The sequence below is a fragment of the Ceratotherium simum genome, chromosome 3 (genome assembly GCF_057802395.1).
Source record: "Ceratotherium simum simum isolate JZ-2026a chromosome 3, ASM5780239v1, whole genome shotgun sequence".
Classification (NCBI taxonomy): Eukaryota; Metazoa; Chordata; class Mammalia; order Perissodactyla; family Rhinocerotidae; genus Ceratotherium; species Ceratotherium simum.
Window position 1 is genome coordinate 49,576,752 of NC_141902.1, and position 26,173 is coordinate 49,602,924.

The 26,173-nt window shown below is 36.1% G+C and overlaps 1 protein-coding gene across 1 annotated transcript in view; it reads left to right on the plus strand.

Annotated features, from left to right (window-relative positions):
- UNC13C (unc-13 homolog C) overlaps window positions 1-26,173 on the plus strand; it is a 584,623-nt gene that overhangs the window by 392,813 nt on the left and 165,637 nt on the right. Inside the window, 1 exon segment of the mRNA XM_087427449.1 lies at window positions 22,588-22,673. Coding sequence (XP_087283575.1) covers window positions 22,588-22,673 — 86 coding nt within the window.

Below are 26,173 nucleotides of genomic sequence, written 5' to 3' on the forward strand. Positions count from 1 at the left end.
CAATGTCATTGTCATAACCAATAACGTTAACAGTAATGCCTTGATATTGTGTACTTCCTGTTCCATAATCAAATGCCACTGTTACTTTTTTTTTTTAATTCCATTTTACATTTTGCCTGTTTTAGTTAGGATCCAAATAAGGTGCACGTACTACATATGGCGATTATACGTCATAAGTCTCTTTCATTCTAGTTCAGCTCCCTTCACTTTTCTTTCATCCGTGCCACTGACTTCATAAAGAAGCCATGTTCATTGTGCCTTAGAGTGCTTCATTTTCTAGATCTGGATTCTGCTTGCGTCTTTGCTATATTTAACTTGTTACTCCATATTCAATACTCCCCATAGTTGAACATTAGCTCTAGAGGCTAACTTCCAGGTCCCTTTTATTATTTTTTTTCAAGAATACCTCACAGGAGACTCTGTGTACTTCATACTCCACCACATCAGAGGTCACATTAAATCTAGTTGTTGCCCCTGTAGTTCTGCTAAGATTGATCAGTGCTAACAGCCTGATCTCTTCATTCCAAAGTTCTCTATTGACCACTCCTCTAATTTTCATTTACTTATAATCATTTCTGAATCAGTAATTCCATTAGAGACTGCAAAACCGTGGTTTTGTAATGTTATTCCTTCAACATTTATTAGTTAGAATTTTTCTGTAAAGAAGTACTTCCCTTCAACAACTAGAGTTACTTACTCAGTTACCTTGAAATAAGTACAGGAAAGGTAGAGCAAATACTTAAATTCTTTCTTTTAATTTAAAGATTTTTATCCCATTCTTTTATTTCCTCCTTCATTTACTTTTACCTTTTTTTTCATTAACATTGTTACTTAACTTTAACAAATATGCATTGAATATTTGATATAAGCCATGCACTGTGCAAAGTTGGGGCCATAAAGATTTAATTGGGAAAGCGATAGGTACAAAATTAAACATGGGTCTTAAACTGGTTAATCGCTGTGCCTGCCACATTCACAAATCATTCTGGGATTAAATGCCTCATCTCACAGTCCTTTGTTGAGGTAATCTAATGAGAAAACTTACATCTGCTCTCTGGAACTAGACTGGGAGATCCAGAGAATGAGACAGTTGACAAGGAGAATAGACATTGAAAGCTTTCAAGTTTGGACACAGCTGTAGTAAGTGATCCAAAAGAATAAATCAAAATGATGTTTAAACAGAGGCCAGGAGATAAACAGGGTTGAAGGAGAAGAAGTCAGCTGTCAGTGAAAGAAGAGAAAGGACGCTTGGAAGGAAAAGCAGAAATGTTAAGAGTAGCAGAGTCATGGTATTGCTGGACTTCTTGAGTGAGGATCTTGTCTGTGGTCACTTACTGCACTCCCCAGACTGCCTTCAACTGTGAAGGAGCTTCTTGTTCATGGTTCCATGAGGCCTGACTCTACCGGTCATTTTCTACCTGTTAAACTGCATTCAGCTTTCCTTGGGTTCCAGTATAATATGGCAATGCAGTTTAGTCTTGTTTCTCCGTTTTGCAAAGTATGCTTACAAAAATCACCTTCTAATTATTCATCATTACTTGAGTCTGTGATCCTTATAACCAAAGTAGCATTACTAACCAGACACGATATTATATGGAATGATACACGTATTCCACTATAGTGACAGTTAGGTTGCTGTCGAAATGTAAAGGAATGCTTAAAGTTGAATTGTTGGAATATAAGCAAACAATGTATTTCCTACAAGCAATCAGGTCTGCAGAGCAAGGTTTACAGCGGGGAGAATGAATAATCAGAAAATCCGTAAATCTGGGCTAAAACTACCTGATTAAAGGTATAAAAGAAAAGAAAATAAGTCATTTTGAAAGTTATTACTCTTATTCATTACAGCCATTTCAAATTTGAAAACAGATTAGGTGTTTCTCTGCAAATTCCTGGAACAATACATTATCTAGAAAGAATAACAATATTTTTCTAAGAGCACAAGAGAACTGTTACAAGGATGCTTACTAAGAATTGTACTAATTCAACCACTTCTGAAGATTTCAATTTTCTACCTCTCTGCACATTATAGAGGAAAGAAAAGCTTCATCTTGGATTTTCAAGGTTTATTATGCTTGCCAGATGATTTAGGAACAACTAGATATCTATGTTATAAATATTATCACCATCGTATAGGGAACCATAGGAAATTAACTGGAGCCAGGCAGCATACTAAGCAATGTTACGGTTGAATGTTTAAGTTAATCCTAAATTTAATTCTAATGGCATCAGTAATATTATCATCCTCAAACTGCAGATGGTGAAACCGAAGCAAACAGAGGCTAAGTAACTTTCCCAGGGTCACACATCTAGTAAGTGGCAGAATCAGAATCTAAGCAACCCTTTGCGTTAACAAAGGGATTAATTGTAAGGAAAAGATCCCACGAGTGAGATGATGGGCATTAATCCTTCATTCAACCCAAACGGTTTTGATGTTTTAATGAGTAATCTGGATGTGGTCATGATAAACTTGTAACAAACATTACTCACAAAAAATTAAAAGTTCAAGATATGCCATATGGTACCAATTGCAGTGTATATAAGCCAATAGAAAAAATGTATGCAATTTATTTATCATGGGAAAAATGCTAATATCTAGTGTGTACTCACAGGCATCCTCAGGGGAAACCATGACAGAACTTTCTTTTTTCCTCAGAATTCACGCCTTTAAAGAACTTTGCTTCCTGAGCAATTGGGATACATAAAAATGATCCATTTTCCTTTGTGGATTAGGTGCCAGAAACGTCAGAACTAAGCCCCACATTTAATAACTCTGCAGATTCTAACAGCATACACTTCTATGCCTAATCTCATTTTATTTAATCTAATTAATTAATTAATTAATTTTTGGTGAGGAAGATTAGCCCTGAGCTAACATCTTTTGCCAATCCTCCTCTTTTTGCTGAGGAAGATTGGCCCTGGGCTAACTTCTGTGCCCATCTTCCTCTACTTTATATGTGGGACGGCTGCCACAGCATGGCTTGATAAGTGGTGCATATGTCCTCGCCATGGATCTGAACCTGCAAACCCTGGGCCGCCAAAGCGGAACGTGCGAACTTAACCACTACGCCACCAGGCCGGCCCCTCATTTTATTTTTATATCTTCATTTTTCCTTTAATTTCTCTACTTTTAAGACAAATCTCATTTTGTTATAGTAATTTTGTAAACCATCTTAATAATTTTGAATGAGATGAATACCTAAGAAATAAGTAAAAATCAAGAAAGAGGACTGTGTTTTAAGTATGCAGACATAAAAGTAGCATGAGTGGCTTAGTGATCTAATATTTTTGAGTGAGATAGACTGAGCCATGAGACCATAGAAAAGTTTTGCAACAGCTTGCAGATTGTTTTCTACATTAAAAAAATGGGGAGGTAAAACTTAACACATAGAACCATTATCAGGATTTGAGGAGATAATGAACATAAAGCACCTAGCCCAGTGCCTGGCAATGCTTAGATGCTCCACGGATGTTAATTCCCATCTCTCTTCTAGTGCCTCAAGCTCCCTGCCCCGCAATGTGAATAAGAGGACTTGTTCTTCCCAGGTCTCTAATCTGGAAGTACTAGATAGCTTGAGAAACAATTATCTGAACTCAGTAAATTCCGTTTATTATTCTCCCCCAGGCACATTACCCAAGTTTTTTTAGGTTATTTCTGGCGATCTCCACCTCCTTCGCCACTGCCAGGTGGCATTTTCATTGTCTTACAAAATGCTGATTTTGGCGGTGAACCTAGATCCATCCCCAATTTTATTTTTCATATTTTAATTAAATATGTATTTAAAGATCAGAGGTCATTAAAATAATGCCTTAGGTTATAAATGTAAATAAAGAGAAAACAAAAGAATAAAGGGCGGACTGGGTTTAAATGGCACTGGTGATCCATTTGTTTGTGGCACAAAACGAACTTAAGGACAAAAGGAAAAATTATCACCGCAGGAAATGTTCAATTCGATTAGTTCACACTTCAAATGATAAGCTGACTTTCACCCTTAACTGCAATGTTATGATATGTTTTAGTTTCCCTTTAGTATAGCTTTAACTTGTAAGGCTAGTTTATAATTTACTAGTAGAGTCCTGCTTAATAAAGTTCATTCTTCTTGACTGTTCTCTCTCTTCGTGATAAAGGCAGTTAATTGCACTAATGCATGTCAAGTATTCTTAAATGGAAAACGTATTAACAAAAGCTATTCTAATATGAAAAGAACACAGCAAACTAAATGTCTCTTGAATGCTGGCTACGATGATGAAGCTTCTGTTGCATACGTGACACCCAATAACAGAATCATTGCTTACTCATTTGTAACAATGAACACAATTTTCTTCAAAGACAAACTTTGCATATCAAAATAATACTTCGCATTTAATGGATTCTAATTTTATCTGTTGTGACTAATGAATCGGGATTATCAAATTTGGCAGTGGTAGATTATGTTTTCCTTACTTCACTAAGAGATTTGCAAGATAATAAATTGGGTTATTAAATTGTTGTGTCTCATAGGATTCAAGGTTTAAAACATTTATGCTTTGTATTAATTGCTGCAAATTAAAAACAGGAGACATTCAAATAATGTTGGAATGGATCAGTTATTTCATTAAACCTCCTTTTATAAATGATAGACTAAGTTAAACGTTAACTGCATTGAAAATGAAGAAGAGGTGAAGCTATTAGAGAATGTAATTTGTGTACAGCAAAACCTCATGAATTTAGATGAGTATGAGGAGGGCCAATTTTACTTTTTAGATATGAATAATAAAATATGAATATTTAATGTACCATATTATATGTGTACTTGTTTTAACTTTTAAGTATATATAATAATTTTTACAAGGTTAAGAAACAGTTGTGGAAAGTTAAAACCTCTTTCAGTCCTGCTTATATCATAGTTTGGAATTTATTTGTAATTAGCACATAAATTGATGTCTGTAGATTGTGAGATTCCTGAATTATATGAAACCAGTTTACTCCTGTGAGTACATAAAAATTTCCGTCTGCAATGAAGTGTATTGCTATTAATTTTATTAGCAACTCATTTTTTTCTGGAGACTGAAAACTAGCAAATACACATGTAAACTTCCATTCAGTTTCTGTGATAATTTCTTTTTTTCCGTTAGAAATCAATGGAATCTAAATATAGTTTTAACTATAATAATATGTCTTATTATAGTTAGAATTTCATTATTATCATCAGCCAACTTTTATTGACTGCTCACTCTGTGCCAGTGGCTGTACAAAGTATTTACATGTAAAATTCATTTAATTCTCACAACAGTCCTAGAAAAAGTCCCAAACTGCACAATTATTATCATCCCCATTTGAGGGATGAGGAAATTGAGTTTTAAAGAGATTCCTCATTGCTCCGCTGGGTAAATTAATTAAGTAGCAGAGGAGAAATCAAATCTCTGTCTTTTGGATTGCATTGAGGTTTAACCACTACATTATACTGCTATGGATTGTGCAGAGGAAATAGCCAGAACTCTGTTAAATTGCAGAGAATAAGCCTCTAGCAAATATGCAGATAGTGTAGATTTCGCCAGCCCAAAGAAAAAGCAGAAATATTCAACTGTGGAATATGTTGGAGGGAAACAACTCTGCCTTTTGAATCATGATTTGGTACTGGGGAAACAACACAGATAAAGTATATAAAATTTGATGCCAAAGTGAGATTATGTATTTTCAAATCTACAAAGGAAATGTGGACACAGTGCAAAAAAACTTATGGGAATATGATTATTTTGTGGCCCCTCAAAAATTGGAAACTTAAAATCTAGCCGGAACTTGCTAAATTCAGAACTTGCTAAAATCTGTTATGATAAATATTAGGTGTCTTTCCTCTCACTTCAAGTACTAATTTGCTTCTTTCATCTGTTGTATTTTGCTCATAGTTGTGACTTTTTCTCCCCTTTTTTCACTAGGTAGGTAGGAGTAAAAAATTGTTTTGGAAACTATTGGCTTTACAGATATTGTCACCAGGTTATATCCTGGCTTCTGGAATTGTTTAAATCATGTGGAGAGGAAATATATATACATATATATTTTAATATATATATTAATATACTTAATATATTTTATACATATATATTTTAATATATATATTAATATATTTAATATATTTTATATATATATTAAGAAGACTGTATAAGCATAATTAATATTATTTGGTAGTGAACAGATGCTAGGTGGAGAATTGTTTTCTAATGCTAGCAAAATTGGTTAAAGAGAAAAATATTCACATTATTTTCATCAGTTTTGAACTATAAAGCAAATGTCAATAAAATTATACTAGACAGGTTAAATCTTGTGTCAAGTAAAATTACAGAATTTACACAGTACAAAAGCAGCAATACTATCACTAACTCTTAAGATTAAGTGAGCTATGATCCAGTTTATAATCATTGTACACTTTTCTTTGCCCCTATCCTTCACAGCTAATTAATCACTGCTAATTCTGCCTTGAGTACAATAGAATACTTTAGAAGGAGGTGACACTGAGTGAGCTGTGCTTTGAAGGAAGAGAGAATAGTTATGATCAAATGGAAATTGAGGAGGAGAGAGGCTGGGAAAATGATCAGAAGACATGGGGTGTCAGATATGTTGAGAAATTGTGAGTAATTTGTGTGGCTAGAGCATGCAAAGTGTTGGAGAGTGGAGATAATAGTTAAATTTGGGGTCAGATGGTCACTGGCTAGGGAAGTCATGTTAATGAGTTGAAACTTTTCTATGCTAATGAATATGTGACAAGCAATTGATGGTTTTAAAGCAGTGGCTTGAAATATTATGGCCTGTGTTTTTAAAAGGTAAATTAGGTGGTAATATACAGTATGTATTGAAAGAGGAAGAGACGGAGGCAAATAGATAAACTAAAAGGTTAACGCAATTCTTGAAGCAAGTGAAAGTAAAGACGTGAATTAGGGATGTGACAACAGGAATAGGGCAGGGACAGGCGAATTCCACAGGTATGTCAAAGGAAGAATCCACAGGAGAATGGAAAGAAGATATTATGGATTGTGGGAGAAGTTGATGACTAAGTTTGCTATCTAGATTCAGGGCTAAATGTAATTATTTTTATTTAACTAGACTATACGTAAGAAAGAGCGAAAAGTATTTCTGAATGCACCAAAAATACCATGGAGAGATAACAAAGTAAAATAAAAATAAGGCCTTCAGAAGAATCTGAATAAAAACAAGCTTTGAGTTCTTTTTTTCTAGCATAGGGTATCCATTATCTCCATAGGTAAGTATAGCCAAATTTGAAACCAGCATATCATAATACACTGTAAGCAAAACTTCTTCTAAAACAGATAACAGAAAATATCTCAGACCACAAAGATTGTCTTCTGCATATAAGTAGAGCTTAGCAAGATGTAGATTTTGAGATTTAAATTTAAAGAGGGACTATTGCATAAAATATAAAGCTAATAATATGAACTGTAGATATTTTAAGGCAAAATCAATAGGCTAATACAAAAAAAGACAGAAAATATTAGTTGTGAAGACATTTTCAATGCTTAGGAATTTTTGTTATCGTCATAAAAAAAGAATGAAAAAGAAATATGATCGAGAAACATAAACTCTATTTCTGATTTTGTCATTGATTTGTTTCATGTTTTAGGAGACATTTCTCAATCTCTAATGTTCCTGAGTCTAAAATGAATGTAATCAAAGTTACCTTTATGTCCCTCCTAAGTATAAAAAAAGTCATTGAATATTTGCTGTTTCTTTATTGGAGAGATCATGAGCTTTGGAAAAAACAGCTCAAGGCTCAATTCCTGACCACCAATTCCTCATTTGTAAAGTGAGAATAATAACAACCAAATAGGGATTTTGTGAGAAATAAATGAATGTTATTCATCATAAAAATAAACTTACATACATAGGAAAATTCCCATTGATTTTATTTCAAAAGAGAAATGATTTTTAAAGTTTTTATGGTTACAAAAATAATCTTATTCCACTTCATAGGATGGTATAAAGTAACAAGTAAAAGGTCTAATGTTTATGTATCATTTTTGTGAATAAAATAAATAAAAACCAAAAGCAAGACTCCTCTCACCCAAGCCTCACAAATTTTCAGTAGTTTGGTGTATTTTTTTCCAGCTAATATTTTCTGCATATATAAGCATAGACATTTATTTAATTTTTTTTTTTTTTTTTTTTTTTTTGGTGAGGAAGATTAACCCTGAGCTAACATCTGTGCCCATCTCCCATCTTCCTCTCTTTTGTATGTGGGATGCCTCCAGAGCATGACTTAATGAGCGGTTCTTGGGTCCGCGCCTGGGATTCTAACCTGTGAACCCTGGGCCGCCAAAGCGGAGTGTGCGAACTTAACCACTATGCCACCAGGCTGGCCCCTATTTAATAATGTTTATTTTTATATTGTTGTTGTTGTTTTTACGAAATATGAGATCATATTATGTGTACTAATCTGTAATTTGCTTTGTTTTCTTAACACTGCCTCATATACATCTTTTCATGCCAATGCAAGCAGACCTACTTTGTTTTTTTTAATAGTTGCATATCATTCTGTGGTTTCATATAACATCAGGGTGATGCAGCTCATAAAGGGAACTGCTGTGGCCCAGTAGAGAGGGATGGAAGTAACACAGGTATAGAAATAGCATAAAAACCTGGAAGCCTGCAGAGAGTCATTAGGTAACTTTTGGCAATCAGGTTCAAACAAGTCCTGAATTTTCATCAAATTTTTTTTATGTTTGCCAGTCTGAAATTTTTCAGTAAAAAATTTTCATTATTATTTTAATTGAAATTTCTTTGAATATTAGAGAGGTTGAGCATCTCTTTTCCTATGTTTATTAGGCTTTCATGTTTTTTCTTCTTAGATTGCCCATTCATCTCATTAGCCATTTTTTTCTTATTCATCTTTTTCCTATAGATTTGCAACAATTCTTTTCATATTAATAATATTATCCCTTTGCCTTTTATATATCCTGTGTATATTTTTCCAGTGTGTTGTTTTTATTTTAAATGGTAGTTTGGTTTTGGCACATTGAGGATTTAACAGTAGTGATGAGAATCCTTAAACTACAGTCTTTCAAGAATGAATATCAAACTTGACACTGCTTATGCAACTGAGAAAATCCTAAAACTAACAGCTTATTTTTAGATTCCTTGTTTTGAAGTTACCTGATTGAAGCTTCTAGATTAAAGAAAGATATGTTAGAAGTCACTTTGAAAGCGTTTTATTATGGTAATTACAACCATTAACTGGGGTGCACAGCTTATCTTTTCCACCAATTGATCTTTACCCTCTTTCAAATGTACACGCACATCTTACCTTCTTCAAGTAACTTCTGTGACTGACTGCATCAATGCATTCTTCTGCATCATATATTCTTAGCTTTATTGTGTTCAGTAATTTGTGTTTACTGCTGTAATATGTCCCTTTTCATTGTAACCCATATTTCTTTTTTTTTTTTTAATTTTTTGTTTATTGCAGTAACATTGGTTTATAACATTGTTAAAATTTCAGGTGTACATCATTGTACTTCTATTTCTGCGTAGATTACATCATGTTCACCACCAAAATACTAATTGCAACCCATCACCACACACATGTACCGAATTATCCCTTTCACCCTCGTCCCTCCCCCCTTCCCCTCTGGTAACCACCAATCCAATCTCTGTCCCTATGTGTTTGTTTATTGTTGTTATTATCTACTACTTAATGAAGGAAATCATGCGGTATTTGACCTTCTCCCTCTGACTTATTTCACTTTGCATTATACCCTCAATGTCCATCCATGATGTCACAAATGGCTGGATTTCATCATTTCTTACGGCTGAGTAGTATTCCATTGTGTATATATACCACAGCTTCTTTTTTTTTTTTTTTTTTAAAGATTTTTTATTTATTTTATTTTTTTCCCCCCAAAGCCCCAGTGGATAGTTGTATGTCGTAGCTGCACATCCTTCTAGTTGCTGTATGCGGGACTCGGCCTCAGGATGAACGGAGAAGTGGTGTCTCGATGCGCACCCGGGATCCGAACCCGGGCCACCAGCATCGCAGCGCGCGCACTTAACCACCAAGCCACAGGGCCGGCCCTACCACAGCTTCTTTATCCATTCGTCCCTTGATGGGCACTTAGGTTGCTTCCAAGTCTTGGCTATTCTGAATAATGCTGCAATGAACACATGGGTGCATGTACCTTTACAAATTGGTGTTTTCAAGTTCTTTGGGTAAATACCCAGCAGTGGGATGGCTGGATCATATGGTAGTTCTATCCTTGATTTTTTGAGGAATCTCCATACTGTTTTCCATAGTGGCTGCACCAGTTTGCACTCCCACCAGCAGTGTATGAGAGTTCCCTTCTCTCCACATCCTCTCCAACACATGTTGTTTCCTGTCTTGTTAATTATAGCCATTCTGACGGGCGTCAGGTGATATCTCATTGTAGTTTTGATTTGCATTTCCTGATAGTTAATGATTTTGAACATCTTTTCATGTGTCTGTTGGCCATCTGTATATCTTCTTTGGAGAAATGTCTGTTCAGGTCCTTTGCCCATTTTTTAATTGGGTTGGTAGTTTTTGTTGGTAAGATGCATGAGTTCTTTATATATTTTGGAGATTAAGCCCTTATCAGAAGTATGGTTTGCAAATATCTTCTCCCAATTGTTAGGTTGTCTTTTCGTTTTGTTGATGGTTTCCTTTGCTGTGCAGAAGCTTTTTAGTTTGATGTAGTCCCATTTGTTTATTTTTTCTATTGTTTCTCTTGCCCGGTCAGACGTGGTGTTTGAGAAGATGTTGCTAAGACTGATGTCGAAGAGCGTACTGCCTATGTTTTCTTCTAGAAGTTTCACAGTTTCAGGTCTTACATTCAAGTCTTTAATCCATTTGGAGTTAATTTTTGTGTATGGTGTAAGGTAAGGGTCTACTTTCCTTTTTTTGCATGTGGCTATCCAGTTTTCCCAACACCATTTGTTGAAGAGACTTTCTTTTCCCCATTGTATGTTCTTGGCTCCTTTGCCAAAGATTAGCTGTCCATAGATGTGTGGGTTTATTTCTGGGCTTTCGATTCTATTCCATTGATCTGTGTGTCTGTTTTTGTGCCAGTACCATGCTGTTTTGGTTATTACAGCTTTGTAGTATATTTTGAAATCAGGGAATGTGATACCTCCAGCTTTGTTCTTTTTTCTTAGGATTCCTTTAGCTATTCGAGGTCTTTTGTTGTTCCATATAAATTTTAGGATTCTTTGTTCTATTTCTGTGAAAAATGTTGTTGGAACTTTGATAGGGATTGCATTGAATCTATAGATGGCTTTAGGAAGTATGGACATGTTAACTATGTTAATTCTTCCAATCAAGAGCACGGAATATCTTTCCATTTCTTTGTGTCTTCTTCAATTTCTTTCAGAAATGTTTTATAGTTTTCAGTGTACAGATCTTTCACCTCTTTGGTTAAGTTTATTCCTAGGTATTTTATTTTTTTTGTTGCAATTGTAAATGGGATGATATTCTTAATTTCTCTTTCTGCTACTTCGTTGTTAGTGTACAGAAATGCAACTGATTTTTGTATGTTGATTTTGTATCCTGCAACTTTACCATATTCGTTTATTACTTCTAAAAGTTTTCTGGTGGATTCTTTAGGGTTTTCTATATATACAATCATGTCATCTGCAAATAGTGACAGTTTCACTTCTTCCTTTCCAATTTGGATCCCTTTTATTTTTTTCTCTTGCCTGATTGCTCTGGCTAGGACTTCCAGTACTATGTTAAATAGGAGTGGTGACAGTGGGCATCCTTGTCTGGTTCCTGTTCTTAGAGGGATGGCTTTCAGTTTTTCACCATTGAGGATGATATTAGCTGTGGGTTTCTCATATATGGCCTTTATTATGTTGAGGTACTTTCCTTCTATACCCATTTTATTCAGAGTTTTTATTATAAATGAATGCTGTATCTTGTCAAATGCTTTCTCTGCATCTATTGAGATGATCATGTGATTTTTTGTTCTTCATTTTATTAATGTGGTGTATTACGTTGATTGATTTGCGAATGTTAAACCATCCCTGCATCCCTGGAATAAATCCCACTTGATCATGGTGTATAATCTTTTTAACGTATTGTTGTATGCGATTTGCTAGTATTTTATTGAGGATTTATGCATCGATGTTCATCAGTGATATTGGCCTGTAATTTTCTTTTTTTGTGTTGTCCTTGTCTGGTTTTGGTATCAGGGTAATGTCAGCTTCGTAGAATGAGTTAGGGAGCTTCCCCTCCTCCTCAATTTTTTGAAAGAGTTTGAGAAGGATAGGTATTAAGTCTTCTTTGAATTTTTGGTAGAATTCACCAGGGAAGCCGTCTGGTCCTGGACTTTTATTTTTGGGGAGGTTTGTGATTACTGTTTCGATCTCCTTACTGGTGATTGGTCTATTCAAATTCTCTACTTCTTCTTGATCCAGTTTTGGAAGGTTGTATGATTCTAAGAATTTATCCATTTCTTCCAGATTGTCGAATTGGTTGGCATATAGCTTTTCATAGTATTCTCTTATAATCTTTTGTATTTCTGAGGTGTCTGTTGTAACCTCTCCTCTTTCATTTCTGATTTTACTTATTTGTGCCTTCTCTCTTTTTTCTTGGTGAGTCTAGCTAAAGGTTTGTCTATTTTCTTGCTCTTTTCAAAGAACCAGCTCTTGGTTTTATTAATTTTTTCTATTGTTTTTTTGGTCTCGATTTCGTTTATTTCTGCTCTGATTTTTATTATTTCCCTTCTTCTACTGATTTTGGGCTTTGTTTGTTCTTCTTTTTCCAGTTCCTTCAGGTGCACTGTTAGATTGTTTATTTGAGATTTTTCTTGTTTGTTGAGATAGGCCTGTATCGCTATAAACTTCCCTCTTAGAACTGCTTTTGCTGTATCCCATAAATTCTGGCTTGTCGTATCTTCATTTTCATTTGTCTCCAGGTATTTTTTGATTTCTTCTTTGATTTCTTCGTTAACCCAATCGTTCTTCAGTAGCATTTTGTTTAATCTCCATGTATTTGTGGCTTTTCTGATTTTCTTCCTATAGTTGATTTCTAGTTTCATACCGTTGTGGTCAGAAAAGATGCTTGGTATTATTTCAATCTTCTTAAATTTATGGAGACTTGTTTTGTGGCCTAATATGTGATCAATCCTGGAGAATGTTCCATGTGCCTTTGAAAAGAACGTGTATTCTTCGGTTTTTGGATGGAATGCTCTGTATATATCTACTAGGTCCATCTGTTCTAGTGTTTCGTTTAAGGCCAATGTTTCCTTATTGATCTTCTGTTTGGATGATCTATCCGTTGGTGTAAGTGGAGTGTTAAAGTCCCCTACTATTATTGTGTTACTGTCTATTTCTGTTTTTATGTCTGTTAATAATTGCTTTATATATTTAGGTGCACCTACATTGGGTGCGTAGATATTTACAAGTGTTATATCCTCTTGTTGGATTGTTCCCTTGATCATTATGTAATGCCCTTCTTTGTCTCTTTTTACAGTTTTTGTTTTAAAGTCTGTTTTGTCTGATATGAGTACTGCTACCCCAGCTTTCTTTTCATTGCCATTTGCGTGGAGTATCTTTTTCCATCCCTTCACTTTCAGTTTGTGAGTATCTTTAGGTCTGAAGTGTGTCTCTTGTATGCAGCATATATATGGGTCTTGTTTTTTTATCCAGTCAGCCACCCTATGCCTTTTAATTGGAGCATGTAGTCCATTGACGTTTAAAGTAGCTATTGATAAGTATGTACTTACTGCCATTTTTTAACTTTTTTTTTTTTTCTCAGTGTTTTAGTAGTCCTTCTCTGTTCCTTTCTTCTTCTATACAGAATTGATGGTCGCTTTAGTTTGACCTCTGACTGAAAGCTGTACTCTTAAACTCCCCTCCTCCCTCATGTTTTTGATATCATGTCTAACCTCTTTTTCGTGCATTTGTATCCATTATGTTCTAATGATGGAAATAGATAATTTTTCCTATTTGTGGTCTTTTCTTTTCCCCTTAAATCAGTCCCTTTAACATTTCTTGTAGCACTGGTTTCTTGGTGACAAACTCCTTTAATTTTTGCTTATCTGGGAAAATTTTGATCTCTCCTTCCATTTTGAATGATAACCTTGCTGGGTAGAGTATTCTGGGCTGTAAGTTTTTTCCTTTTAGCACTTTAAATATATCGTGCCATTCTCTTCTAGCCTGTAAGGTTTCTGCTGAGAAGTCAGCTGATAGCCTTATGGGGTTTCCTTTGTATGTAACTTGTCTTTCTCTTGCGGCTTTTAGGATTCTCTCTTTATCTTTAATTCTGGACATTTTGATTATGATGTGTCTTGGTGTGGGCCTCTTTGGGTTTATCTTGTTTGGGGCTCTCTGTGCTTCCTGTACCTGGATGTCTGTTTCCTTCCTTAGGTTAGGGAAGTTTTCATCTATTATTTCTTGAAATAGATTCTCTGACCCCTTGTCTCGCTCTTCTCCTTCTGGGACACCTATAACACGGATGTTAGTGCGCTTGATGTTGTCCCAGAGGTCCCTTAGACTGTCCTCAGTCTTTTTAATTCTCTTCTCTTTTACCTGTTCACCTCGGGTAATTTCTTCTAGTCTTTCGTCCAGCTCACAGATCCGTTCTTCTGTATCCTCTACTCTGCTTTTGAGTCCCTCTAATGAATTTTTCATTTCCAGTATTGTATTCTTCATTTCTGATTGGTTCTTTTTTACATCTTCCATTTCTTTGTTGACATTCTCACTGAGTTCATCTATTCTTCTCCCCAGATCAGTGAGCATCCTTAACACTCTTAGTTTGAACTCTCTGTCGGGTAGGTTGCTCATTTCTGTTTCACTTAGTTCCTTTTCTGGGGTTTTGTCCTGTTCCCTTACTTGGAATGTATTCTTTTGCCTCTTCATTTTGCCTCTTTCCCTGTGCTTGTGTCTATGTATTAGGTAGGTCAGCTACGTCTCCTGCTCTTGGATATGTGACCTTATGTAACTGATGGCTTAGGAGGCTTCCAGTGTGCTTCCCTCAGTTCTCAAAGTTCCAGGGGTGACCCCTATGTGGGCTACATGTATCCTTCTGCTGTGGCCTGTTTGCTCTCCCTGTAGGTGCCCAGGGAGGCTGAATTATGCTCCTGGCCAGCTGTTGTAATGCTCAGCTGCTTGTAGTTGTTGTGGGCCCTTCAGTCTCTTTATCAGTTGTGGGGATCCCCAGCACAGTTGGCTGCAAGTTCTAATACCACATTTGTGTTGCAGTATTTCTTTTAAGTGAGTAGGCCCCCACTGTGGCAGGTTGTTAGGCTCAGGGCCTTACAATTGCTGTAAGCCTCTAGCCTATTAGGTCTCTTGTCAGTCCTCTGAGGATTGCAGCTGGGTGGGGCTGGCCTCAGGCACAGGAGCACCCAATTGTTTCAGGTTTTGGAAGGTGGAGCAAACCTCCTATGTGGGTCTTTGAGAAGTACAAGTCTTCTGCGGCTGAGAAGCCCTGCCGCCCACAGGTCCACACACACAGTCAACACAGTCCTGCCCTGTGTGAGTGCCCCGACCTCCCCAAGTGGACCCAGTCTCTCCACGGCAGGAGCCCCACACACTCTGCCACCACCCCACAGTCTCCACCCACTCCTTGTGTACACCCTGCCCCTCTCAAGACGGCTCAGTTGCCAGGCTGCAGAGAATCCAGTCACCAATCTATGCAGGCCCACAAGTTGCCTGAGGGCTTGTTGTTGGGTGGGGCCAGTCTCTAGGGTGGGCTGCCTGCCCTGGCTGAGCTGGATTAAATCGGTGCTCTAGCGGGTGGGGCAGACCCTGGGCTAGCAGGCCTCAGGGAGAACTCCAATGGTGTCTGTGTCAGCACGCCCACACCAGGCCACAACAATGGCCGCCGCCAATGTCCCAGTCCCTGGAGAGGTCTCACCCCTCACCGAGATGCACTCAGGGCCTATTAGGTGAGTCTCTTGTCACCAAAGCACTGTACACCTTTCTTTCTGGTGATTTTAGGGTGCTTCCTGAAACGGGTGAGTTTGCGCGCGGGCCCTTTAAGAGCCAGTTTTAGTTTCTTTGTGAACCGGGTTTTCTGGGGGTGCTCCCCAGTGGTTTAGTAACAGGCACAGTCAGATATTATGCCACTGGTCTCGATTGTGCTGGGTCCACAAAATGCCCACAGCGGGGGCGCTCCCCGGCTCAGGGCCCCGCGCCTCCAGGGAGGCTGCGTACCTGTGAGCTGCTCCCGGCGGCCGTGAAGCTGGCGGCTTGTGAAGGCAGCGTTTTTCTCTCCAGAAGGGAGTCTCTGCCTCTTCCACCTCAGTTAGGATTGTCCGTTGTTGCAGGAGTTCCTCTCATCCAGTTTTCAGTTCTGTCTCAGGGGTAATTTTTCCACGAGTAGTTGTAAATTGGCTGTGTCCACGGGAGGAGGTGAGTTCCGAGTCTGCTTACGCCGCCATCTTGACTCCTCCGTAACCCATATTTCTTGAGGTCACATCAACCCAAGGGTGGAAAATAGAACAGAAAAACAACAGCCACCTAGTACATCTTGGACTTTTTTCGCTCTTGCTCTTTTGTTTAGCTTCTCAGGAGCCTCCTAGCTACAGCTGTTCTTCATTCTCCGTTTCCATTTATTCTCCATGTTTCTGCTCTCCATGTTGCTCCTTTTCTGTCTTCTTTGATATCGTGGCAGTCACCATCACTTACAGCATACACCAAGTTTCCTGTCACTGCTAGTGCCTGATACCAAAAGTTCTAATCCCCAGTTGCCAAACTTGTTCATGCTGCTTACTCCCGTTTCTGTAGAGGCTGCAGGAGTGATCCTCCATTGAAAACAAGCTGCTGTCACAACCTCTGGGAACCAATGATGAGTAGCTATTTTTCCAAAGCCCTTGATATACCAAAACCACTCTGTTTCCCACAATCATCTCTATCTTTTCACCCTGCAGTTTTTTTCATGGAACTTATAATGAAGAGGCCTTGTCTAATTCTATCTAAATAGTTAGAATATTTAGATATTCTTTTTAAATATATATATATGTTCAGATAAATATATATATATATTTGTTATATATATATATTAGTTCTTATTGCCATGCCTATTAGGTTATAAACTTCAGAGGGTCAGGAACTGTGTCTGTTTTATTTAGCAGTATGTAATCTGCGCTTAGCACAGTACACAACACATGCTAGGCCTTCAATTAATAATTACTTATTAATGAATGTTACTTATTAAATGCTAAATGTATTAGAAGTCATTTATATTATATTAGCTCTTATTTTACTACTTGTAGATTTATAAAATTTTTAGATTTTTTTCTTAAATAAGTCATTGCAAATTTGATTGAAGCATTTTGTGTACATATGCCTCCCCAAATCCAATTCCATTTACTCCTTGCCCAAACATAACTATTAGAATGGATTTTATATTTTTTATCCCCATGAGTTTCTTTATATCTTTATGATATTTGCATGTATTTTAGAAAAGTGTGTCAAGTATGTGCCAACCCTCTCCCCTAGAGGCATTGATTGATTTGCCTAGAGGCAAAGGCTGAGAGCCTGAGAAGCTAGAGAGAAAGTAGCAGCTGAAAAACTGAAAAAGCTGAACACAGTAACAGGAGAATAATTGGAACTCAGGCCCTACATAGTAATGGGTCTTGGTGAATACCCCAAGCATACAGTTGGGGCTGTGGAGGGGTACGTCCTAAGAGTAAGTATGCATAAAATATTGACTTGCTTTGAATGAGCTCCGTCCCTAATTGGATTAAGGTCATCTCTCCCAACCCTAAAACACTATTGCCAGAAGAAAAATAAATCTTTTTTGGAAGAATACCAACATCATCCAGAGACTCAAATTATATATACATCTTTCAGGTACAAAAAGTCTTTGATTCAATCAAACATAAGCAGGCATTAGAAGAAATTAACATAATGGAATTTAGAGACTCAGACGTTAGAATAACTATGAGTAATAAATTTAAGAAATTAAATAACAAAATGAAAAACTCAACAGGGAACTCAAATCTACTGAAAGGTCAAATGGAAATTATAGGACTGAAAACTACAACAAATGAAATTAATAACTCACTATATGGATTTACCAGTATATTAGACACAACTGAAGAGAGAATTAGTAAACATGAAGATAGTCCAGAAGAAAGTATCCAGAATAAAGTTCAAGGAGACAGGAGATGGCAAATGAAGATTATTTACCAAAATTAACTATACACTCAAGTGTAAAGCACGTCTCAACAATTTTTCTGAAGATGGAACTCATTCAGAATATGTTCTTTGACCTTAGTCTAATTAAGGCAGAAAATAACAACTAAAAGATACTTAGGATATCTCCAAATAGTGGAGGTTTAGATATCAAGATTAAAAATGTGAAATATTTTGACTGGATTAAAATGTAAATACAACATACTAATTTTTTAGGATGCAACTAAATGCAATTCCCAAAAGAAATTTATAACTTAAACACATGTTTTAGAAAGGAAGAAAGGCCAAAAATTAATTATCTAAGTATTTTTCTTAAAAACGTATCAAAGAAACAACATATTAAATCCAAAGAAAGTAGATGGTAGGCAATAAAAGCAGAAATTGGTGATATAAAAAACAAACACAAAGTCATGTAACTAATACCAAAATTAAGATATATTTTATCACCCCAAAAGTTTCTTCACACTCCTTTATAGTCAATCCCTCTCTCCACTCCAAGCCCCTGACAACCACTGATATGTTTTCTGTCCCTATATTTCTGCCTTGTCAATAATGTGTTATAAATGGAATCATACAGTATGTAGGCTTTTGAGTCCATTTCTTTCATTAAGCATACTTCATTTTATACTCATACACATTGTTAATGTATCAGTAGTTTGTTCCTTTTTATTGCTTAGTAGATTCCATTTTATGAATCTGTCACAGTTTACCCATTCATCAGCTAAATGACATTGACTGCAGTTTTTGGTGTTTAAGAATTAAGCAATTTGGGGGCTGGCCCCATGGCTTAGCTGTTAAGTATGCGCTCTCCACTACTGGCGGCCCGGGTTCGGATCCCGGACGCACACCAACGCACCGCTCCTCCGGCCATGCTGAGGCCACGTCCCACATACAGCAACTAGAAGGATGTGCAACTATGACATACAACTATCTACTGGGGCCTTGGGGAAAAAAAAAGGAGGAGGATCGGCAATAGATGTTAGCTCAGAGCCAGTCTTCCTCAGCAAAAAGAGGAGGATTAGCATGGATGTTAGCTCAGGGCTGATCTTCCTCACAAAAAAAAAAAAATAGAATTAAGCAATTTGTACAGCTTTTGGTATAAATATGAGTTTCCTTTCTCTTGGATAAATACCTAGAGGGTGACTGCTGGTAAATATATATTTAACTTTGTAAGAAATTGGGAAACTGCTTTGCAGTGTGACTGTAACATTTTGCCTTCTCAGCAGCAATGTATCAGAGTTCCAGCTTCTCTGCATCCTTGCATCCTTGCATCCTTGCCAGCCTTTAGTATTTTCAGGTTTTGTTTTGTTTTTAAGCTGTTCTAGTGGACATGTGGTGGTTTCACATTGTAATTTTAATTTGAAAGTACCTAATAGCTAATGATACTCAGCTTATTTTTATGTGCTTATTTTCTATCTAATTTATCTTCTTTGCTGAAGTGTCATTCAAATCATTTGCCCATTTTTTATTGGGTAATATTTTTCTTCTTATTGAGATTAGAGAGTAATTTGTATATTCTGCATACATGTCCTTTATCAGATACCTCTTTTGCAAATTGTTTTCTCGTAGTCTGTGGCTTATCTTTCCATTTTCTCAACAGTGTTTTTTAAAGAGAAGATTTTAATTTTTGCAAAGTTTGATTTATCAATATTTTATTTTATAGTTTGCACTTTTTGTATCAGATCTAAGCAAAGTCATAAAGATTTTCTACTATATTTTCTTTTAGAAGTTTTATAGTTTTAGGTTTTATATTTAAGTCTGATCCATTTTGAGTTAATTTTCTATATGTTGTGAATTGTGACAATTTTTTTGCATATAGATATCCAATTGCTCTAGCACAACTTATTGAAAAGACTATCCTTTACCCATTGAATTATTGTAATAGCTTATTGGAAATTAATTGACCTTGTATTTGAACATGCACTATTTTAATTATTATAGTTTTATAGTAAGCTATGAAGACAGGTGATGTGAATCCTTCAACTCTTTTTAAAACATCATTTGATCTTCTAATTCTTTTGCTTTACCATGTAAATTTTAGAATCAGTTTGCCAATTTCTGCAAAAAATCCTGCTGGAATTCTGATTGAAATTGCATTGAATCTATGAATCAATTTAGGAAACATTGACATTCTAACAATACTGGGTATAGCATTCCATGAATACAATATATTCCTCTATTTATTTAGGTTTATTTGATGTTTCTCCTCAATATTTTGTAGTTTTCTTCATATAAATCTTGTACATATTTTCTTAGATTTATACCTAAGTATTTCATAAGTTTTGGTGCTATTGTAAATGATACTATTATTTTAATTTGAATTTCCAGTGGTTCGTTGATAGTATACTGAAATGCAATGATTTTGTCTCTTGAGTTTGTTTTCTGTGACCTTGCTGAACTTATTTAGTAATTTTTGGTAGTTTTTTGGAAATTTTCCATGTAGACAATGGTGTTGTCTGCAAACAGAGAGTTTTATTTATTCTTTTCCTTTCTATATGCCTCTTATTTCTTTTTTCCTGCCTTTTTGCAGTCTTTAAGAACTCCAGTACAATGTTTAAAAGGAATAGTGAGAGTAAATATCATTGCCTTGATCCTGATCTTGGTATGAGACCATTAAGTATGATATTAGCTGTAGGTTTTTGTAGATTCTCTTTAGAAGGTTAAGAAACTTCTCTTTATTCCTGGTTTTCAGAGTTTTTTTTTTTTTTATCATGAAAGAATGTTGAGGTTTGTCAAATACCTTTTTTGCATCTCTTGAAATGATAATAGTTTTTCTCTTTAGTCTGTTGATATGGTAAATTGCATTGATTCATTTTTGCATTGCATTTTTGGGATAAACTTCACTTGGTCCTGATGTATTATTCTTTTTATATGTTGCAGAATTGAATTTGCCATTTTTTTTGTTGAGGATTTTTCGTCTATTTTTATGAGAGAGAATGTTCTTTAGTTTTCTTTTTTATAATGTCTTTATTTTTTGTATCACAGCACTGTACAGTGAATTAACATGTTCTAATTAAAGTCATTAATTTCATGATTTTATGATCTTGAAGTACTTTCATTATATCACTTACAATTTTATTGCTGCATATCTATTACATAAAAATTATTATACTACAAATTGTGTGACATTAGTAGCTATCCACAAATGAAACCTTTTGAAATAAATTACTTGCCCAACATTACTTTTATATCAATAAGTTTAATGTTGAAAACTAATTTTGTATATATTCAGGTTGTGTTAATTTTTTTAATTATAGAAAGTGTTTCAGTGTAAATACTTGATAAATGTACATCTGCATTTAAGTTTTAAAATATCAATTGACATTGTTAGATAAATTGATGAATAGCAGTTGGTAAGGGATATTTGATGACACACACCTTGCTTTTGGTGAAAAGTTTGACTAGAATAGTTTTATCTAGCGTTAGTGGTCTTTTCTTATTTGAGGTCATATTGAGGTCGTATTTGCTTAGGTAACATTTTCTATCCCATTTAGGATTGTATTACTCTTTTTTGATTTGGACCCAAAAATATAAATGAATGTGAGAGCTAATTTTGTTACTTAATATGTGTGTGTGTGTATATACACACACATAGTTTCTTAATATGTATTATTTTGGTATGTGTGTATGTATATATACATATATATGCATACATTTTATATATATATAATATATAATAAATATTTGTTAGAACAGAAAATACTTTCAATCTTACATACTGGCATGGGGTGAATGTCTACAATGAAATGAAAAGACTCGGTCATTATATTCATTGGACTTATATTACTAGGAGCCTTATCATGAGATTGAAAACATATACAAATGAAGACATATTTGGCAGCAGTGGGAGTCTTGTCTTTAGCCTAAGCTTGTTTGATCTAAAACACAGACCTGCCTAGGAGCCTTGGAGTCCTGGTTAACGTGTCCACCGTGGACCATTTTACCAAAGTAGTGAGGAATCTTTCCTGAAATAATCCATTTTAAGCGAATAGAAAATAGAAGCACTCAAGCTTGCTCCAAGGAAAATGGCTAACAGATGAACGTGAGGTGTAGTTTTTGGTATTATGTGGTAGCTGTCACTCAGATTCATCTGACCTACCCTCAAAATTGAGACACATGAAGATGAAGTGTTTGATAAAACTGAAGGGGCTCCTTAGACACAAACACACATCCTAAGGCATCCACTGGGAGCCCTGGGAGTCGCCACGTGGGAACTGATGTAATGGAGTCTATTTTCCCCCTACCCAATAATTGTTTTTATCACCACAGTCTGGTATGTAGCTTTTCTTCCTACATATGAAAGTTCATAAAGAGAAATCTCATAAATAAAAGTATTTATGAACTATATAATTACTGTGGTGTATATGTAAAGTGAGATATTTTGCTTTGTTTTATAGGCACATTTCTCTTTTGGATGTGCTAATATATGTGTTTGGTTTTAGGTTTCCTCAAGAACTGAACATGGGAAAAATAAGTGCTGAAATTATGTGGACCCTTTTTGCTCAGGATATGAAATATGCACTAGAAGGTAATTACGAATATCTCTACTTATTAGAACACGTTTAGTTAAATCATGATTTTGTGTTTTTGGTTTTATATGGAAGTGATTGATGCATTAAAGCATTGATTGTTGTGATCTGTTTAGTTCTATACCTTATTTCCACATTGTAGGAAGATAAAGATCTCAAAGTCTTAAAAGCCCTAGAGAACTGCATACATTTTTAATCAAGTGGTCTAAGTCGCAGGATCATAATGAGTATTTCACTTACAGGATAAGCTTAGATGCAGGACTACTTTATTATAGTTCATTTACCAAAGCAGACCATATTGAGAGCGTGGGTGAGTAGTATTAGTCTAGATCTTGTTTACATGGACTTGGAAATGGTATCCATGGCTAGACATGTTAAAATCCAACCAAAGCTTGCACCAGGACAATGGCAACGTTCTTCACCAGAAACTCCACTTTCAATAAGACCAAATCATATAATGTAAAGCTCTCAGTTTTACAATTCTATAAATAATCTTGAGCACTCATATTCTATGCAGAGTTGGAGATAGGACCGTAAACCAGCCTAGGTTTCCTGTCCTCTAGGAACTTATAGTCTGGTAGAAAATTTTCTTAGCACTTATTCAACAAATATATATTGAGTCTCTAAATGCTAAATGTCCACGACTGTACTTAGTGTGAGGATACAATGGTATACAAGACAGCCATGGTCTCTGCCCTCAATAAGATTGTGGATGATAGCTACAAGTTTGCAGACAATGGCAATAGTGTGTGGTCAGGGCTAAGGATGATGGAGTGTCTGGAGGAGAAGGGCCTAAATAGACTTGAGATGAGGGGGCAAGGTAGGCTTTGTAGAGGAACTTCCTCTGAGGAAGTGTTGTCTTGATGAAGACCTGAAATATAAGTAGGAGTTAGTTTAGGGAAGAGATGAGCAAGAAGCATCTCTGTCTTGTCCTGGGAGACGACAGAGCATTAGCAATTAGAGCGAGCACAAGGTGCATTTGAGAAAATAGAACTCAGCAGGCTCAATGAGCAAGAGGTAGCAAGAAGTGAGGCTGGAGAAATTGGCAGGGACCAGTATGCAGTGGGTCATGGTGAAGAGTTTGACTGTCTGCTAAGAGAAACAAGGGACCATAAAGGAATTTCATCAAGAGCATGTCTTTTTAGATTTGCAACTTAGAGAAGTGTTTTGAGTGCAGTATGGAAAATAGATGAAGAGGGTAAGACTGGTTCAGAGTCAGCGCTCACCGTGCCACTGTTTTTTGGCATTGCTAAAATGTAAGCTTGCTGCTAGGAGACACAATGGGGACATACAGACGTTTTCCTTATTTGAAAAAAAAGGTACACAGTAGATTATAATACCTAGTTTTCTGGTAAAGTCTGGGTCTACCATCTGCAAATAGAGAGGTTTATCTAATCCTTAAAATTAGAGCACAACTGCTTAGAGGTGCCAACTCCTTATTCTGCAATGAAGTGTTCCATCTCCACTGTATTAATCAGTCCTGCTTTCTCGACCTCTACCTCTGCTTCCTACCAACCACATCCTTTTATACCACTTCGCTTCGATCGACTCTTTGGAATCCAAAAAGTCTCTTAAGTCAGACAGGAACTACCAGTCCAGGAGGCCAATAAGTTTCTTCAGATGGCATCTATTCCCCTAGTCCTGTCCCCTGCACTCCCACACCCTCCTTGAATGCCTATCAGGCTTCTCAAACTTTATAGAATCAATGTAGAATTCTTTATTTTAATTGAGGTAACATTGGTACGTAATATTGTATAGGGTTTAGCTGTAGTATATACAGATGTCAATATAGAATTCTTACGCCCCCCGTGTCAAAACCTGCTTCTTCCCCCGTGTTCCCTATTGCAATTATTGGCACCACCATTCATCCAGTTACTTAGGTCAAACGTGTAGGGTCATTCATGGACTCCTTTATTCTCCTCAGCACACTCTAAGTTCATTCCTGCCTTCGAGCTTTTTCACCAGCTGGGCTACTCACTGGACTTCTCTTCCATTAGTCTTCACAAGCAGCCATGTAGGGCTCAGCTTAATGTCATCTCTTTAGGGTCTAAAGTCACCCCCAAGAATAACCTTATTTTAATCCTCTGCATAGCAACTAATTACTATCTTTTATTTATTTGTTTGTGTTTCCTTGTTCATTTGAAAACTTCTTATCTGTCTTCCTCATCACAGTGTAGATGATTTTTACCAACATATCTGTGTTGTCTAGAATGATGCCTAGAAAATAGAAGCCACTCAATAACTATTTGTTGAGTAATAAAGTAAAGACTTTACCAGGGATTCCAACTCAATGGAGTAGTGAAAAGGGCAGTAGAGGAGACTTCGCTTGTGACTTTTTGCTGTGGGATCATGGGAACATTCCAAGATGTCAACACCTTCGTGCTTCATCGTCCTCATCCGTGCAATGAAAGGTTCATGTTGGCTCAAAGGGCTGGGCAATGGGCAGGGAGCTCCTGGCCAAATTTCAGTGCAACTTGATTATTTGGAATCATTCCAAGGTGGCCCTGCTTGCCAGTACACATTTTGTTTGGGCAGGGCCTCTATCTTTGCTTACACGGTAACGTTTGTGCAACTATTAGATATTTTATGTTATTTTACTTTAAAAAATAAGTAGTAATTTTAGAGAACTAAGTATAATATTTATGTTAAGAAATGTAAATCTCAAAAATTTAATATTTGTTTGAAACAAGAGTGAAATTAGGAATGTGACAAGTAAAGCATCTGTAACTTTGATTGGCTATTTATTGATTATAGGTTAATAATTTTGTACAAAAACAGTATCCCAAAATGCTGAGATTGTATCATCAAAAATCAGGTCCAAGATCAAGAGTAATTAATAATTCTGTGATTATTTTATCTTTTTTGGAGACAAGAATGTCCTTCTTAACAAGAATTTTTTATTTGTTTGAGTTTTTTAATAGCAGCTTTATCGAGATATAATTCACATACGATAAAATTCACCTACTTAAAGTGTGCAATTCAATAGTTGTTACATTTGCACGTTCACACACGTTTTCAGGAAGGCATGATAAATATAGTAAAGGAGTAACTTAGATCGCAGTTCATGGTTTATGAATCTTCTTCTTCCACCAGATGAGCTTTTGAGTGCAAGGATTGTGTTTGTCATCTTTGTATTTATTGAACCTTAATAGAAACTCAATATGTCTTTGTTTACTTGAATCAAACTGCAAATGAGACAGCTCTATGCAAAGAACCTTGGAGACAAGGCTGGAATACTTACCATGTTCAAACTAAACATTTGTAGTATCACAAGTTGGGAGGCAGCGAGCAATCTGAATTTCAGAAACCCAATTTCAGAAAGCTTTATCATTTACGAGATGCACAATGTTGGGCAATTAATGCATAACCTGTCCAAACTTTAGTTTTCTTTTCTATAAAAAAGTGATAAGATGGGGCCAGCCCTGTGGGGTAGCGGTTAAGTTCAGCATGCTCTATTTTGGCAGCCCGGGTTTGCAGGTTAGGATCCCAGGCATGGACC